We start from the raw sequence: 18,373 nt of genomic DNA, 5'->3' as shown, positions 1-18,373 counted from the left end.
ACGTGTGATAATCTTAAACCGTAAGGTTTATTGTGAGAAAAGTTTTAGCAAAATTGTGAAAAATTGCTAATTGGAAAACAAGTTTCTGATCTACTACCTGCAATCAACCAACTAACCATGTTTGGATATAACGACTGAAAATCTTAAATTTATGAGTCCATGACTTCACTAATTGAAATAAGTATTGCACATAACTGAAGTATTTTCTAATAAAATGAAAAGCCTCTTACTGTTTTCGAAATATACATTTACCTATTTGAGAGACCTGAACAACTGTTGCATTTTATCTTGTAATTCACCAAACAATTTCTTGATGAACCAGAAAACATTGATAACACACTCAAAAATTGTAAAATCATTTTAATGACCAGAAACAACAGAAAAGGAGCTGTAACAATCAATTATCTGATAAGCAACACATCAAATACTAAATGCAATACTCGTGTCTGAATATTAAAACACTAGGTTATTTGCTATTTAATCATGTAAGCGTCTAATAACTTACTACCACTTACAATCAAGAATTGAGGTTACTCACTGTCCACCACAATATATACAAGTTATGTATAACACAGATTGTACTACTCCCCTCTCTGGAAGTTGTCTCAACAACATGGCTTCGTTATTGCATTGAACATAGCCACATATAACAATTCCCATCATTAGTATTACAAGCAGCCAGCATAACCAATAACAGGCGATTCATTGGTTGCTGCAATTACAATTCTGCCAGGCATAGCATTGCATTGTACTCCACACAAACACACATAATTCGCTTATTGTAGTACTTACCCGAAACTCCGACACTCAGACACTCAGACACTCAGACATACTGCTGCGTACTGCAGCTCTACTAACCTCTCTGTATAGATGCGTGTTTGATTTTGGCATATTTCGGTAGCTGTCTTTTCCAAGTATCCTTGTATGTTGCGCAAATGGTTTAATGTCTGATTGACCTGCTTGGCCCATGGGTCTCTCTGCAATTCCAATGCTGTCAGATGATAAAGAATTTCGTTCTGCAATTGCTCCAATGGCTGCAAAATAGAAGCTTGCAAACGTTTCGATCGACTACCAAGTGTTGTCATACGTGAGGAAGTGGCAACATCCTGTATCTATTAGTTGGCATGCATGCGCCATGAAAGGTGGCAATGGTGATGGCGATTTCGATGGTTCAGTTTAGTTGGTGGCAATTGAAAGAAAATAAATTCTTTTCATTTTCATTTTCATTTCAGAGTCATGCTTTTGTTTTATGTATGGAAACGTATAAGTTATGCATTTATGTGTGCATTTATGTATCTGGGGTAGATATATCTATGTATGTATAGTACTGTGTTTGGAAGCTGCGGAGTGGCTTAATTTGGGAATGTTGAGTGAGTTGAGTGAGTAGAGTTCGTGTGGTGGTTTCAGAGGAACAGCAATATGCATGAAATGCTTTATTATTTTTAATTGCATGGCTCTTGGATATAGACTTCATTTATGACCATTTATTTTTACAAAAAGGAGAAGATTGTATTTGATAGGATAATAGCTATTTTCTCATGTGATTTAATAATTTAGATACATTTCCATTTAGAAACGTTTAATTTATAATTAGAATTTATTTCGAAAATAGGTGATGATGGGAATTAGTTTATATTTTATTTAAAATATTAAACAAACATTTAATAGGTGTGTAGGTTTATATATTATTTGTAGATTTTAAATTATTTTCTAACAATAATTTAGGTGATTGTATTTAGTTCCTCACAATAATATATATAATAGCTATATAATTTTTGTAATTTTTATAAAAACAAAAAAACTGTGAATCATAAAAATTCATCACCATTTAAGATTACTATAACTACTTTTTTGAATCTAAAATGGATAGATTCAATATTTAATTTTTTTCCGACCCCAAAAATATACCTGAATGACTTAATATTTTTGCTTTATATTGTTTGATGGCATCATGTTATGATATAGTTTGAAATATTTCGCCACTTCTCCCAACGCAAACATTACTCTGGTAGGATCTCATTTCAGATTTTATATCAACTTTAACATATATATTTTATTAGACGACATTAGGTTAATTTCACAGGCTTTAAGTTACATCTAGACTTATTGGTTCTTAGCGAACCTAGATGCAGCGAGAGCTTCGTATAGATTATATAGATTTGTAGAAAACATCATGTAGGACATTATGAATTCTATTGAATCTAAGAAGTGACATAAATAATCATATTATATATTATCATTATATATACATTATATATATTTAATGATCTTAATTTAAGATATAGTCATTTTTATATTTCAACTTTTCTTTACGCTTTGAATTACGTATGTGCGGAAATAAATGCTTGTTCCAGGCATAGGATTTTTGGTTAGTTTGGTCAACTACGTTTTGGTGATAAGGACCGTCACAAACATTATCAAAAAAGTTAAAAAAGTTTTCTCCTGGAAGAGGATACTGCAATGTCAAAAAAACCCAATATATTACGTTTGGACCGATGATTTGAGTAAACGGATTGTGAGTTTTGTGCATACACGTATCACATACTCTGAAGAAGATTAAAAAGGCTAAGGTATTCCGTATTGTAAAGTTATGTTAAAAATAACATAACGGAGTCCATCAAGCATATAGGTCTTTGTAACTGATGTAAATTGTGATGTTTCCAATATGACTCAGAATATAATGCCAGAATATAGTACGGAAATTACCAGTGGAATCGAAAATAGAAAACAAAGTACGCTTTCTTAAGAAGAGTGTAATCAATTTGACTGTTATCATTTTGATTGTTATCTTCGATTCAAAGAGAATTGAGCACTCTTAACTCGTATGGTAAACGTAAATACAAATGGTAAACGTAAATACAAATGGTAAACGTAAAATATTACTTGAGAATTATATAATGATAATGGGTTAGAATTCGAAGAGTTCGGCAAGAATATCAAACATGGGTCGGTGGTGTTAGTACATAAAGCGGTTCTCTTCGGCCTATATACCTGTAATTAAGCTAAGGCTGAGTAATGTGTTACTCTGCGCCTACAAGATCTTATTTTGACAAGATATTTGCACATACTTTCACTCTTTCATTAACACGTTTAAATTTTTTCTTCGGAAAAAAATTCGGAATATCTGAAGTCTAGCTAGTGTAGATGCCGATTTAAACATTATGTATTTAGTTAATCTTCTCTATTTGTAGTTTTAAATGAGTTTATAGTTGGTTTATACATATTATTAGAACTTTGTGTAAAGTTGTTCCTGTGGAAAATTAGCAATATTATTTAAAAACAAATTCATTTGATAAATGTTGATAGGTTCTTCTAGCCTTGATTACTTTTAGCGTAACTTGTGTAATCTACTAGGAATGCTAACAAACTATTACATTGAACCAATATATATGGAGTGCTTTAATTACTTAATAACATAACTTACTTGCAATGCCACTCTCTGCATTTGATCGATGAACGTAGCCAAATCTTTTTCAGGCGTTGGTGCTCCAATACTGGCCCGATATGAGGTCAAATTGAACGAAGATGTTTGCAACATATTCTCCAATATGTTTTGTATTGTCTGCGTCAACGACAAAAGCGTACGTTCGGACACATCAATTGCATCGATGGCTGTTGTCACTTTTGGAAATTGTTTCAAATCGGAAATTTGCGTTGTATTAACGAATGCATCCAATTGGAAGACATTGTACGATGCTTCATTTTGCTCACAGCCTCTATTTAGAGCCCAATGACGTGAGCATTCACATATTGTGCATGTATGCAAATATATGCAAGTTCACGGTGCGTATGAGTGTTCAGATTGCAGTTCGGTTCAGTTCGAGTTTTAAATGGATGTGCATTTAAAGTTTTCAATTTTGGTTGATATTGTTTTTGTTGTATATCGTATGTGGTATGTCGTATGTTTTATGTTGTATGTGACGTAGTCATTGTCGTTGTTATTTTGTTGGTTGTGTTGCAATTTGTTGGAATTGTGACAAAGATTTTAGTAGAAAATCACTTAAAGTGGTTAGAATAGGTTTTGTGGTTTCTAACATCAATATTAAATTTGGCTTGAACGAATGTGCTCCTAGTGTGCGGTTATATGGAACATTTAATTTACTTATGCTTGCGTTTAAGGATTTGGAAGCGTGCCTACATTGTAAGTGTTTGTCTTGTCGGCACATGTCGGTAAGTAGAACTTTGGATTTAGTGGAAGTGTACTTTAGTGTGGTTATTTTGTGGTTGAAGTTGTAAAATACTTTAAAATAATTGCAGATACTTAGCACTAAATTTAAGAAGGGAATCAAACTGTTTAAAGGGCTGTAAATAATATTTTAGGAGTATATAATTAAATTTCCTGCACAAAACGTAATTTAATTCAGTTTACAACGTTTTGCAACTCATTTGAGTACTGGTAAATAGCTTCGAAGGTGATTGGTATATTAATCAGTTAAGTAGAAAGGTTATTGGGTGCATTCAGGTTATAATGTATAAATTCAATTGATTGGAGTGGTCGATACACGTTAATATCCTTAGGGGCAGGTGCATAAAAGAAGCACGTTCAATGTGGTACTAATTGGAGCACATATTTAATTAATTTAACTAAAATAATTTTATGTCACTACTTTGATGGACATTGAGTTGGAATATATAATAACGATTAACAAGAAATGTGTCAGATACTGTACGATTAACAAGAAATGTATGTTTTTATGATTGTAAGCTACAATAATTAATAAGAAAATTATTATCACTATTTAAGCACAATTAATTTTACAAAACAATTTTAAAGATAAATTATTACATGGAAAAATTTCGCATATCTCTATAATACAATATAATGTAATATATGGTCAGACAAAAATCTTAATTATTAAAATAATATAAAAAAGAATTTTTGTTGTTGTAGTTCACTACTTTTCCAAAACCTCTTTATATAATATAATTAAAAAATACAAACGTTAAATAAAATCGGATAAAAAATAAATTAAAATAAAATTGAAATGGATTAAATAAGTGCGTTTACCTCAAATTCGATATCTTATTGTCAAATAATAACTTTAAAAGTCAAAACCGTAAGAAAACTTATTTTAAAATTACTCATGAGATCACTGTATATTTCTCTCTATATACTTCCTGAAGGAGTCACCAATAGGCATTGGCAAAGCATATCGAATTTTGTGGAATAATAATGTACCATTGGACATCACCCAAAGACGACTCAATTCTGTAATAGTCAACTAAACACGTTTTGAAAATTTACAGAAAATGGCCGAAAAAGTATAAACGTGAACATCTCTTACCGAATATAGAAAAACGAACATTACAAGATAGGTTTTTTTTTAAAGTAAGCTTAATTTATAATTAATTTAAGCTTAATTTATATTTATATATGTATATATGTACATGTGTGCAATCTATATAATTAGATACATAGTGGTACCAATAACGTCCATATGATACCACTTGTGTTCTTATTGACTTCAAGAAAATCGGGTTGACAGAGAGCATGAATATCATTAATGCTAAGGATTTCATAATCCAACAATCTTAATCTAGCTTTTGTAAGTGCTAGGCAAAAATTGTAGAAGTAATCTATATTGTCCACATCCTCAAGATGTGATCGACCTCTCGGATCTATGAGAATATTCATATTAGTCATGTGATATTCACCTGTGATGTTGGATTTCATAATCCAGCAATCTGAATGTAGTTTTTGCAAGTGCTAGGCAAAAATTGTCGAAATATTCTCTATTATCCACATCTTTAAGACATGATAGACATCTCGAATCTATCAGAATATTCATATCAGTCATGTGATATTCACCTGTCATGTTGGATTTCATAATCCAGCAATCTTAATGTAGTTTTTGCAAGTGCTAGACAAAAATTGTCGTAATATTTTATATTATCCATATCTTCAAGACATGATCGACATCCCGGGTCCATGGAAATTTTCAATTAGTGATCTGATATCTTCCTGTGTTGACCTTAATCAACACTTTAAGACGCTTGTTCTTTTTTTTGAGAGATCCAAATAAAGATCCAAATAAAGAAATTCAGCAGAACTAACTTCAGAAAGTAGTCCTCGCAAAGCTTAGTAATGAATATTAACATACAAACCGATTAATTGGTTAAACCATTGGATGCAAATATAATATGCTTAGAGTTTGATCTAAATGGTCAATTATAAACTTATATATCAAGTAATTGAATAGCATCTTGGACTGGTGTCTTAAGTCAGAGTTATCTGATTGACACAATTTTTAATTAAGAATTATTTAATTATTTGAAATTGGTTTTACGATCTGATGGTTAACCTATACTATCTCATTCGGTTTAACTAAAAATTTCATTTTATATCAAATTTAATTAATTATATCTTCTTATGAAAATGGACTTACTACTTACTTCTAATATGTAGAAATATATTTTTTGTTAGAATAATTTATCGAAGTTTTCTCACAACAAATGGGTAAAAATATAATAACAATATCTAGCAATAATTTTTCTTTTACACAAAACTCAAACTTAGCACTAAGCGTTACTTGCACAAATAGTTTTTAGTCATAATTATACTGATTAAATATTAGGAAACTGAATATATTTGCGATATGTTATGTAGAATGTGTACATACCTCAAGGCTGTTGCCAAGCTAACATTCACAATTGAGCGATTTACACCATTTGGACGTAATAGTTCACCAATTATGCCATTTTGTGGTTCATATTCATACATATAGCCCGGTTTGTCCAATAACTTACCTAGCATATTAAATTCGTTACCTCTATCAGCGCTGCCATCGTACAAGGCACGACACAGGAAAATTTCAGTATTGCCGCCAACGGCTAATGTCAACACACCGTACAGCGTAATGCAAATACTACCGACACATATAATAAACACGGCGATAAATAGCACAAATCCAGCCTTCACATTGGACTCACAAAGGAAGCAACAATATGCCATTACTGCAAATAGCAGCACCCAAATGATAACCAAGCCCGTTATCCAACCAGTTGTCCAATAATAATTTGACCATTCCTGCAGCTCGTTATATTTGGGTTGTACACTTTCCCATGTCCCCTGCAACCGATCCAGGAGCACATTAATGGTCGATGTTAGCATTTGGGCGTTCGCCGTAGTGCGGTGCCTTATATTCTCCAATTGCTCCAAGGTATCTGTTTAAAGTGTGCATTGCAACGTGATTATTAATGCTTAATATTTCAGTTTATTTAGTAAAATACGTGTAAATATGTGCTAATGATTAAATTGGTCTATGTGAGCAAGAGTGCCTGTGCGCGGCGTGATTTCAAACCACCATTGCCCAGCCATTAGTGTGTACTCAGTATCCTGTGTATCCTGTGTATCCTATTTATGCTGTATAATTTATACTGAGCTTGGCTTAGTAATTTAATTTGCTTTAAACTTTTATAAGTTCATTAAATATTTTGTATTTCTGTCGTCTAGCCTAATTGATTTAGGCGTGTAGAACATTCTAACAAATTTTCCAAGCACAGGCAAAATTTAATCCTTGCTGCAGGATATGCATGTATATGCGCACATCAAATGCCAATACTGATTTACAGACTTATTTGTTAATTTGTGTGTTTTTATGAATTGTTAATTAATATTTTGGTTTATATTACTATACTTCATTGTATTTAATTTGATATGTTAGGAAAGCTCAGACTGTGTAGTAAAATATATTTAATATGTACTTGAGTGTTATGAATTTATGTAAATATATTTAATTGAACATTTCATTTTGAAAACATTAAATAAAGTGAACACTCAAGTCGAATAAGATTATTTTCAATTAATTTTGCTAAGAAATTATTTCAATTAGACAGAATTAATAATATACAATGAAAATATTTCGAAGATGGATTATATGTATATTACTGTATTCTTCATAACTCGGTTTTAAATAACACGACAAAGCAAAATGAAAGTTTTCCTTTTAAAGCTTTGGAAAAGAAAAGGAATTTGTTGTATTCATTGTAAGTAACTAAGGAATTATGTGACTAAATTTTTAAAATTTTTATGAGAATAAGATATTTGAATCTGTCCTTTGTTAGCGTTAGTGTTTGGCACTCATAACCTAAGGATTTGGGATCTATCTGCTATAAGATAGTTGAGTATCAAAGTCACTAGCTTAATATTAAACCACAAGAAGTAATATATAAAGGCATATCGATGCTTTAAACGAAATAAAAACATTTATAGTACTACATTGAAATCTACACATCACAAGTGAGACATATGCACTTGGGAGCATTTATATCCATCGATACAGGAAGTTTCTAAACCCACTCCAAGTGAATTTGTTAATGAACTTTCACTGAAAATTAACAAAAAACTTCAAGTTCGAACATATACGAACATATAAGTCATGTATAGCTTTGTGTCAGTTGGCTAATGAACACTGACTCTGAGCTTCAAATTTGGCAGGGCACGAATTAAGGGTTGAACGTTATAATTGCAGTCTCAAAAAAAATTATTTATAAATAATTACATATAAGAAATAATTCCAAGATCACTGATGATGAGTATTTCACAAAACTCGAAAGTATAAAGTATCTTTCATGAAGCATTTTGTGTATATAATCTCTATAATTTGTGTTCGCAAACGGATTGACTCCATTTATTTTTGAGAAATCTAAGCAGGTTATTTTAGGTTGAATACTACGAGAATTATTTACTAAATTAATAGTTAAATATTTTAATAGTGAAAATATTTACTTTTAAATTGTAAGAATTGAATTTAATATAATTGAACATTATTTCCATTCAGTGACATAATTACCGAGATGGAGAATTGTGGTGCGCAATTGTGAAAAATATTAAGAGATAACTTATTAGTTAATAATATTTAACAGTTACTTAATATATAATATACTGGCATCTTATATAACACCAGATATCTAAAGTACTAAGTGAAAATCCACAATATAAATATTTAAATAACAGACGTATTTTCTAAAACTATCGTTGAGGGGTGACACCAAAACTTTAAATTATAAAGAATATTTGGAACTATGTTAAATGGTATATCGGATATGCTATATACCGAGCAGATATCTGTGATTTTTGCTATGTTTTTTGAGTTTTTATATACCGAATCGAAAAATCATTGAAAGTAATATGATTCGATCTTCAAATATGACTATCTTTCTTGGCATTCAAATAGCAGTGAAGAAAATTGAATATAGAAAAGTCAAATTAAGATTCGAAATGAAATGTCCCGTCTCAATAATGAGTATTAAGCATCTCAATTTCATTCTTTATTAGGTTCCTCGGTATAAATATATCGAAAAAAACGAATTAGCTGATGAAATGGTCAAAATAGGCCTTTGAATGGACATAAATGTACTCATAACGCACTTAGCAGTATAATGCTACGATAAACACTACTATTAGAATTATAAGGAACTCCACCGGTAACAATTGAAGCTATACGTTTGAATACAGTTTTCATTTTGTGTCACAGCAATGGGTTTAAAAATACGTCTTCAGATCGAATAAAAGTAAATGAATACTAACATTCTATTGGTAGAACTGTGGGTTTTAACCAGAGTCAACACGATAGTTTCATTACAAAAGAGTCAACTTCTAGTGGTCAGTACAGCTGAAACTTTGGGCTCTAACTACCGTGGTATCAGATTTACACCTCCGGCCAGGTACGGCAAGTGAAACTCACTGCATTTTAGTCGTTTCTTTTGAGTGACATTTCTTACCTGGATTTAAGTCGTTTCTTATGACTGGCATGCGTTATCCTGGGATTATTCTAACTCCTTTCCTGCTAGAAATGTCAGAAACGAAGCTAACAAAACACATTATTGTAATACTGCGTACAAATTACTGTCGCTAGATAATGTATTTTATATAATGGAAAGTGAGAGTTAGTCAGAGTTGCCAGTTTTTCAAACAAGTAACTGTAGCTTAATCATATGTTAAGCATTAGGAACAAAGAAAACAAGACATTTATCTTATTACCTTTAATCGTTTTTTTTTGTTATCATTTTTATAATCTTAAATCATCTTAAGAAGAAATATGTGGTTTCACCGGTGGGGTGGGGTAGGGGTAACTTATTTAAAGGTACCTTTAAATTATTTGTTTTTTTTTTATAATTTTTATAATCTTAAATTAGTTTTAAGAAGAAGATATATGTATATGATGGAAGTGTTAAAGGGTCCCTCTGCGGAACACACTAACTCTAGCTACGCTACTGTCTACATTTAAATATCCAATTTTTTAGCTGTTTCCAGAGTATTTAATGAGCATTGCTAAATTAAATGAATAATAAATAAATAAAATTAATTGACATGAAACTACATTGTTTAAACTTACAATTTCGTTCATATGCCGTGTCATGTTTAACTTGTTGCGGATAATTGCTAAATATTGAACGTGACACACCCACCTCCGACGACAGATTCTTGACAGTTGCACCAAATTCAATTTCACCCAAATATCGCATACGGAATATCGTCTGGTCCTCTTGCAACTGAAAAATTAAACGTTAAAAGGTGTATGAATGACATAAAAAATATGTTCCGAAAATTGATAACATAAAAGTTTGCCATAAAGTATCTACACAAACATTATATCCGTATTAATTTTTGTATAAATTTTATTATTATTTCTATTTTCATTTTTATTATATTTTTTATTGCATTTTATGTTGTTATTGCAATTTGATAGATTGTTTGTGTTTGTAAGTTTGTTTGTGTTCGAGAAGTTACCGCTTTGAGTGCTTCAATAATGCCATTTTCTTCGAAACTTCTTATCCTTAGTGTATCGCAAAGTGGTCGATCACGATATGTACACTGACGTTGCAACACGGACAATTGGATTTGTAGTTCCTCCATACGTGCAGCAGCCTCTTGTGATATTTTCAAGGCGCGTCCGACAGTCTCTTGCAGCATAAGGACACGATATATCAACTCAGCATTTGCTGTAGAGTGAACGAAAAAGAAGAAGAAAAAAATTATAGAAAACATGCTACAAATATCCTTGCCTTTCTGCTTTAAATTATGATAAAAGTAGATAAAAGATTTGCCACACTGCAAATCTATGATGCTATAAATGTGTTGTATGTAAGTCCGACTACTGAGTTGGTGTATGTCAGAGTAGTATGGATAGTTTGGGTAGTTCGGGCATGTGTGACATAAATGGGTTTTACACAAATGTAGGTCAAGTTTCTTTGAAACAACTTTTGATGACATTTTCAAAATAAAATATTGCAATTCCGTAAGATAAAAATAAATTAAATTGCTTAGCAGATACTAAGTTTTATTATAGTGAACAATATTTAATCAACTGAGCTATAGTATTTCCTCGGATACAACGTCAAATAACATCTTGATGCAGTGCAAATTAGTTTTGTAAACAAATGGCAGATAAATTTTCAATGAATTCATCATTAGTCATAATAAATTTTTTATCTCACAGCAGTCAGTTCCGTTCACCATTAAAACGGAATTTACGGCTGACATATTTTCTTTATAAAAATTGTTAGTAGTTGCTTTTCTATACAATCAATAAATGACAAAAAAATTATTTAAAAATATTGAAATGATGGAAATGGAAAACGTAGATAAAAAATATGATTCGATTAAAATCACATATTATTCTCTCCATGTTTTAAGTTTAAAAAATGTTAATAAATAATTATGAGAACTAATTAAAAGTTTTAATGAGTTCTATAAAATACTGTAGTAACGTAAATATAAAAAAAAATTTAATCAATAATTAATTACTTCAATTACCTGAAAATTTTTTGAAATAGAAAATTAATTGGTAAAGAAAAGAGCTTCGAGGAGTGTTTTGTAATATAAAAATCCTAACATTTACAATAATTAATTATTTCATTTAATAGTTTATTAGTGAGTTATATTATCGTAAAAATAAGGTAAAATATATATATATATCGAGTACTGCTTTATGTGTTAATGAATTGCAATTAAATAAATCGTCAATATGTCATTTTAAAATAATTAAGTCTGAAAGTGAAAACTCAAAGTGACTCATTACAAACTAAACTTTTACATGTTTATATACAAAATTGAAATACAATTTAAAATAAACACTAAACATTAAGTAAATTCAAATTCAATATATTTCAATTAAAAACTGAGTATTCTCACTTCACTCACACTTGCAGTCAGTGCTCAATATAACTCATAAAAAGAAATAAAGAATAGCTAAAAGGTTGTTCATGGAATTAAAAAATCAATAATAAAAATATTAAAAATTAATATAAAAAAATAAAAAATGTAATATAAATATAAAATATAATATACAATATAAAAAAATATTATACAATTAATTCTAATTGTTCTAATTTTAATTAAAATTGTTGTCAACAATCGCTTTATAAACATATTAAGTGTTTGGGACCATACATACTGGAGGTCTACATGAAAACAATAACTTTTTGATTTAATTTATTAATAGTACAATTTCATAGAACTTAGGAACCATTTTGTTGAAGGATTATCGAAAAATCAAAATATTGTGTTATATAGTAAATGATCTGTGATAAGAATGCCGAATATGAGAGTACCGGTTAAGATTTATGAGAACGAAATACGAAACAGCAGCAGAAGAGGACGGCCAAGAAAATAATGAAAAGACAGTGTGCAGCAGGACTTAGAAGAAATGATTCTAAGAATTGGAAAACAAAAGTAAAAAACAGAGAAGAATAGAAGACTGTTGTTAAACAGGTTTACGTTCTACATGGACTGTATAGTCACGGATGATGATGATGATAAATGATCAGAACATTAATTAAATAAAATATATCACATCTTTTCTAACGAAATTTTTATAACGTTTTATTCTGATTATTATAGTATGAAAAACTCTTAAATAATTTTTTTTGAACATAAATATTTATTATCTTACCTAAACTGATTGTAGCTAAAGAATCATATGCCAGTTCGATACCTGTATTTGCAGATATTTCCGCTTGAATTGGTTCTCCAAGTAGTACATCAACGTCTGCATAAAAAATTAATAACAATAAACATATTAAATATTTTTAAATATTATTGGTATTTCAGAAATAAATTTAGTTTCAAAAATAATCTATTACGTAATTGTTAGAAAAGTACAAAAACTCTCCGGACAGTAAACCATATAAGTTTCTGAAGTGGTTCGGTTGAGAGATTTGATTCTCTTGAGCATTTATTCAGTACAATAAAATGACTTATATAATTTCAATCTTCAGTTCAGTATTTTAGATCAGAAAAGTCTATGATTCGATCCGGAATCAGTCAAAATTTAATCACTCACCCTCTAAGTCCTTAACAACTTTCTCAACAGAAACATGAAAACCATTATCTAATTTATGTTTGATTTGTAAATGTGTGTCTTTTAGAAACACTTCCATATCATGTACGGTAGATTTAACCATTTCTGGTGCCATTTCAACGGTAGAAGCCAAACGGCTGTTAGCATAAAATATGCAAACATCGCTTAAGCTATAAAAAATAATAATAAATTAAATAAAATAAAAATAAAATTAAACTTTAAGAATAAACATACACTAAAAATATAAACGTTATCCATAGTGTTGCTACCGATGCACGCTTTCGGCAGATTAAAGTATCTTCTAGAGATTCGTCCATCATTGTAACTGGACCATCTCGGGCTAATTCTTCTTCATCTAAACGACGACCACAACAACACCAAGCGCATGTGGCTATTAATGGTACAAATGCAAAAATCGCAAATATTGTCATAATCGCTATAAAACCAGATTCGACTTTGATGGCCTTACATAGATAATATATAAAACAGAATTTAATATTTTATATAATAAAGAAATATTTAATGTGGATTTTATTTAATTTTATTTGGAATTTTTTATTTAATAAGATTTCTTAGATTAAATTAATATTTTACTTACATTTGATGCGAAATCCACTATTGTGAGATTTTTATGTAGCGCTTCTCTCACCAGATCTGCAAATATAATTATTAATTAAAATTATAATAACTTTAATATTATCATTAAAAAATGTTAAACAATATTAATTATTTGTAGTAAAAAAAATCAACTTTTTTGTTGGAAATAATTTTTGAATATTTTTACTTTATTACCATAAAATGTATATACATAGAAGTATACAAAAATATATACAACATTCAGCGACGTATCCATATATATTTTTAAGAAATGATGTAGATTAAGCACTTACTATGGAAAAATATTGGTTGTTTACTTCTTAACCTTATGGAAGTGTTCAAATGCGACATCAGATCCATTGCAGGTGAGTTTGGTTAATTAAGCAGTTGATTGACTAATTTCGTAAAGATTGTGGAAGATTGTTATATATTTGTATCTACCACAGTCCCTCATTGACTTAGTCCTAATTCCAGATTGTTTATGGAACATTATTATAAATAACGAACTTTTCCTCTAATAAAAATTTAATATTTCGTTCAAGAAACCATAAAAAGTTTCGTGATATGAGTCAGAAGATATGGAAGATATGCGGGTTCTAAGGCACAATTTCCTATTTAAGTGGTTGGCCAAATAATAAAGTTTGTTAGAAACAAACTTGAGTTATCATTTAAATTTTAATATTATTTAACATTTTTTCTTTCATATTGAATAAACTGCATTCAAGTCGAATTTATTAAATTGGATGATGTCACATAAAATGATGATGTCACATAAAATGAGTTAATAGAAAAGATATTTTGTCCACAAAATTGTTAAATACTCTCTATCATATTGGGAAAATGTAGATGATAAATCTTAGAAGCACCTTTTGTACAGGCTCTGTCATATAAGACAGCCTTCTTCTAAAAAGAAGGCCGATAAACCATCGTTTTAATAAAAATAGACAATATCTTTTATAACTATACTAGTGAAATCCATGTGCCACATGAAAAAAGAGACTCTAGAGTGGATAGAAGCCATCTGCAATATGTGAAGAACAAAGGACTATTCTTCAGAAATTATTTGTTTATAACACTTAAAGTTATAAAAAAAATATTTAAAAATATAACTTTCAATGGTGTTGCGGCAAGTCTTAAAATTAATTTTTTTTTGAAATTTTTTCCATACATTTTTACTTTTTACCAATGTATTAGAAAATAATAAAACTAATTTGAACAGAAACTAAAATTTTTTAGAGTTACTCTAATATGTATGTATATATGGATTTCATATATTTATATACTGATTATAATGTCAGACTTAGTGAATTCAGAGAAGAGTACATACAATGATTCACTCTTCTATTAGACTTAAATTTTCTTTATTACCACGGTATTATTACTTATATAGCTACTCTAATATAGCTACCCTTATATAGCGACTCTAATATGTAAATATATGAATTTCATATATTTATATACTGATCATAATGTCAGATTTACTGATTTCAGAAAAGAGTAAATACAATAATTCACTTTTCTATTAGACAAATTTTCTTTATTACCACGGTATTATTACTTATATAGCTACCCTAATATACCTACCCTTATATAGCGACTCTAATATGTAAATATATGAATTTCATATGTTTATATACTGATTATAATGTCAGGCTTAGTGATTTCAGAGAAGACTACATACAATAATTTACTCTTCTATTAGACTTAAATTTTATTTATTACCACGTCATGTCGTATTTAATTAATATGTTAAAATCTATCAGCTTATAAAATGAACGGTTTTAATGTTTTCAATATGTATACATTTTCGTATAATTTCATATATCTTTCATTCAGGACCTTACTGCTTTTGTCGTTAATAAATTGACTTCTGTAATTTTGTAAGTTTAAGTTTGTACCAAAAAAAAAAACAAAAAAAAAAAGATATATAAGTAAATGTTCTCTTCCAATTAAGTTTGCTTATTTTTTTTTTATACACATATCCGGCTGGATTTACTCTTATTCCAGAAAATGGAAAAAAATTCCCGCGCAATTACGCTATTAAAGTGTCAAATTGGAAATGTGAAGGATAAAATTTTAAAATGGTTTTAAGCCACTCTTAACTATAAAGTGCGCTACAATTGCAGGCCACATGCTTAGCTTTACAGCAATTTCGAATGGCATATGCTTCATGTACAACTCACACAAGCTCAAAGGAGTTTGTTTAATAGCTGAAATAAATTACAATGACACACACATACACATACACACACGCAAACACAAATATTAAGAGGCTTCACCTGAGCAGAGACGGGATTTCCACTTACTATTAACTTTTTTTTTCGACATTTTGCTGGAAACCCTTGTGTGCATTCAAATATGTGTGTGTAGTTTATTAACTATTACATGTGCACTCACACGAAACCGAGTGCATATGCACTTGTACTGCAGGTAACACACTTACCGAGTGGTAATTCTTCTGGTGTTATAAATGATAAAAATTCACTAACATAGGTGAATACAAGTGGTCCTGGCGTTATGTCCATGCCTGGTATGCTGTATGTAAAATATGTTGAAGTTGTTCCTGTTGTTGGCAGTGTCATGTTATTGTTATTGTTGTAGTTGTGTGTCATTTTGTTATTGCTTGCTTATTGTTGTTTTTCTGCACTGTAAGTAATGGTTGTTGTTGTGTGGTTGTTGCTGTTGCTATTTTAGTAGCCTGTGTGTCTGGTACGCTGATTATTTCGGTTGTTTGGTTAATGTTTTGCCTGTCATGTGAAATATGTTAAGTAAATTGGAAAATTGTTTAGTTTGTGGATAAATAAAATTATTTAATTTTTATAAATATTTCTAACATAAATGTATTGTTAACATTTTTAAAATATTTTAATATTAGTTTATTTTTAAATACAAAAAATACTTAAATATATTAGAAATAGAATGAAATGTATAAATTTTGAATAATATGCATTTTTGCACAATATTAAATTTCATATTTTTATTTAAAAGTATTTTTATTCAAATATTTCTCAAAAATTAAATGTATAGTAAGCCAAAAATTCCATAAATAAAAATAATATAAAAAAGAAGTTTTGTTGTTGTAGTTCACTACTTTTCGAAAACCTCTGTGTAAATATTAAAAATATTAATACATATTAATACATATTGATTATTAAAATTATTCATAATTTATTCTAAATTTTATACCACATATATTTAAAATTTATTTTTAACTACATTTAAGTCAAGAGAATCTTTAGCATTTGTATTGGAATTGTCATAATAATCCATAAATCAGACTTAAACTCTGCCTTGCCTCATTGGGGTTTCTGTGGTCACACAAGTTTTGAAACTCTTAAAAGCTTTGTTTAAGAAAAATTTCTGCCCTCTCTGCAGAGACAATCACTGAATATAATTCCTTAATGCTTTAAGGATTAAATTACTTTAAAATTATATAAATAAATAAACTTTTTTTTTGTTTATGCACTGAAGATGGTCTACGAAGTAGACCGAAATATCTGTATATTAAAATAATTTTTTTTTGTTTTAATAAAAATTAAATATAACTAAATATTTAACACTGTTTAAAAAAGTGTGATTCTTTATTTTATTTAAAAAAACATTTTCATAAACTTATGTGTTGAATAAACTAACTAAGCCGGGTATAAAAAAATATAAAAACTTAATAAATAAATAAACCATATACGATTCCGACTTATTTGCTCCTCTATTAGAAATTCGGTAGTATATGGAAAAACAAAAACAGTTAAATCAGTTGCGCTCAGCATTTATATCTTTTTTGTACTCCAGCGGGTATGTTATACATACAGTTAGATCACAATTGTCAATTAGCTATTTCTGCACTTTTTTTGGGTGTTAAATTTAAAAGGTATTTAATTTAATGTACGTAAGTTTTAATTCCAGAAGTACAGAAAATATGTATGCTCAAGAAATAGAATAAATTAATATCATTTCAATATTTCAACTTAAATATTAAATACTTATTTCTAAAAAAATTTAACAAACATTTTTTAAAACTTATTCTTAAATAGTAATGCAGTTTCACCAGCAAAGTTGCTAACTTGGCGGTACCAATATATTATTTCAAAAATCTGTTGTCATTTCGCCATTTACCAAAAACTTAGCGGTAGGGCATTATTTTCATCATTGTCTTAGGAAAAGGTATTAAATGAAGTTAACTTTAAGTGAAAGTTCCAACTTTGTTGTACCTATTTCTATACGACAAAGTCAACTTTGGTAACTCGTTTTGAGTTCAAAGTCAACTTCCACCAACAAAGTACATAATTTAAACCCAGTATAACCCCGTATTGCCCCATTTAAGCTGGCATTAACTTATTTCAATAAATCAAAAGGTAATCAAAAAGTAGTAGAAATGGTTTTAATTGATCATTTCGATTTAATAAAGCATAGTATAATAGAATCATACCTATACTATATTTTGTTTTTTTAATTTTTAATCCATTTTCAAATAA

At 29.3% G+C, this 18,373-nt stretch overlaps 1 protein-coding gene across 1 annotated transcript; it reads right to left on the bottom strand.

The window, feature by feature from the left end:
• Nucleotides 1–788: 788 nt before the first annotated feature.
• Nucleotides 789–16,572, bottom strand: LOC119681255. Its single transcript, XM_038094396.1, has 10 exons — nucleotides 16,345–16,572; nucleotides 13,903–13,958; nucleotides 13,539–13,768; nucleotides 13,287–13,474; nucleotides 12,897–12,992; nucleotides 10,733–10,944; nucleotides 10,338–10,494; nucleotides 6,621–7,164; nucleotides 3,425–3,716; nucleotides 789–1,112 (listed from the first exon to the last, which is right to left on the bottom strand). Exons 1-10 carry the CDS (start codon nucleotides 16,511–16,513, stop codon nucleotides 816–818), a joined length of 2,241 nt encoding a protein of 746 aa, XP_037950324.1. The 5' UTR covers nucleotides 16,514–16,572; the 3' UTR covers nucleotides 789–815.
• Between the last annotated feature and the right edge of the window lie 1,801 nt (nucleotides 16,573–18,373).

The sequence above is a fragment of the Teleopsis dalmanni genome, chromosome 2, assembly GCF_002237135.1.
Source record: "Teleopsis dalmanni isolate 2A chromosome 2, ASM223713v2, whole genome shotgun sequence".
Classification (NCBI taxonomy): Eukaryota; Metazoa; Arthropoda; class Insecta; order Diptera; family Diopsidae; genus Teleopsis; species Teleopsis dalmanni.
Note: the sequence above shows the minus strand (reverse complement) of the source record. Positions and strands in the feature narration are given on the sequence as shown.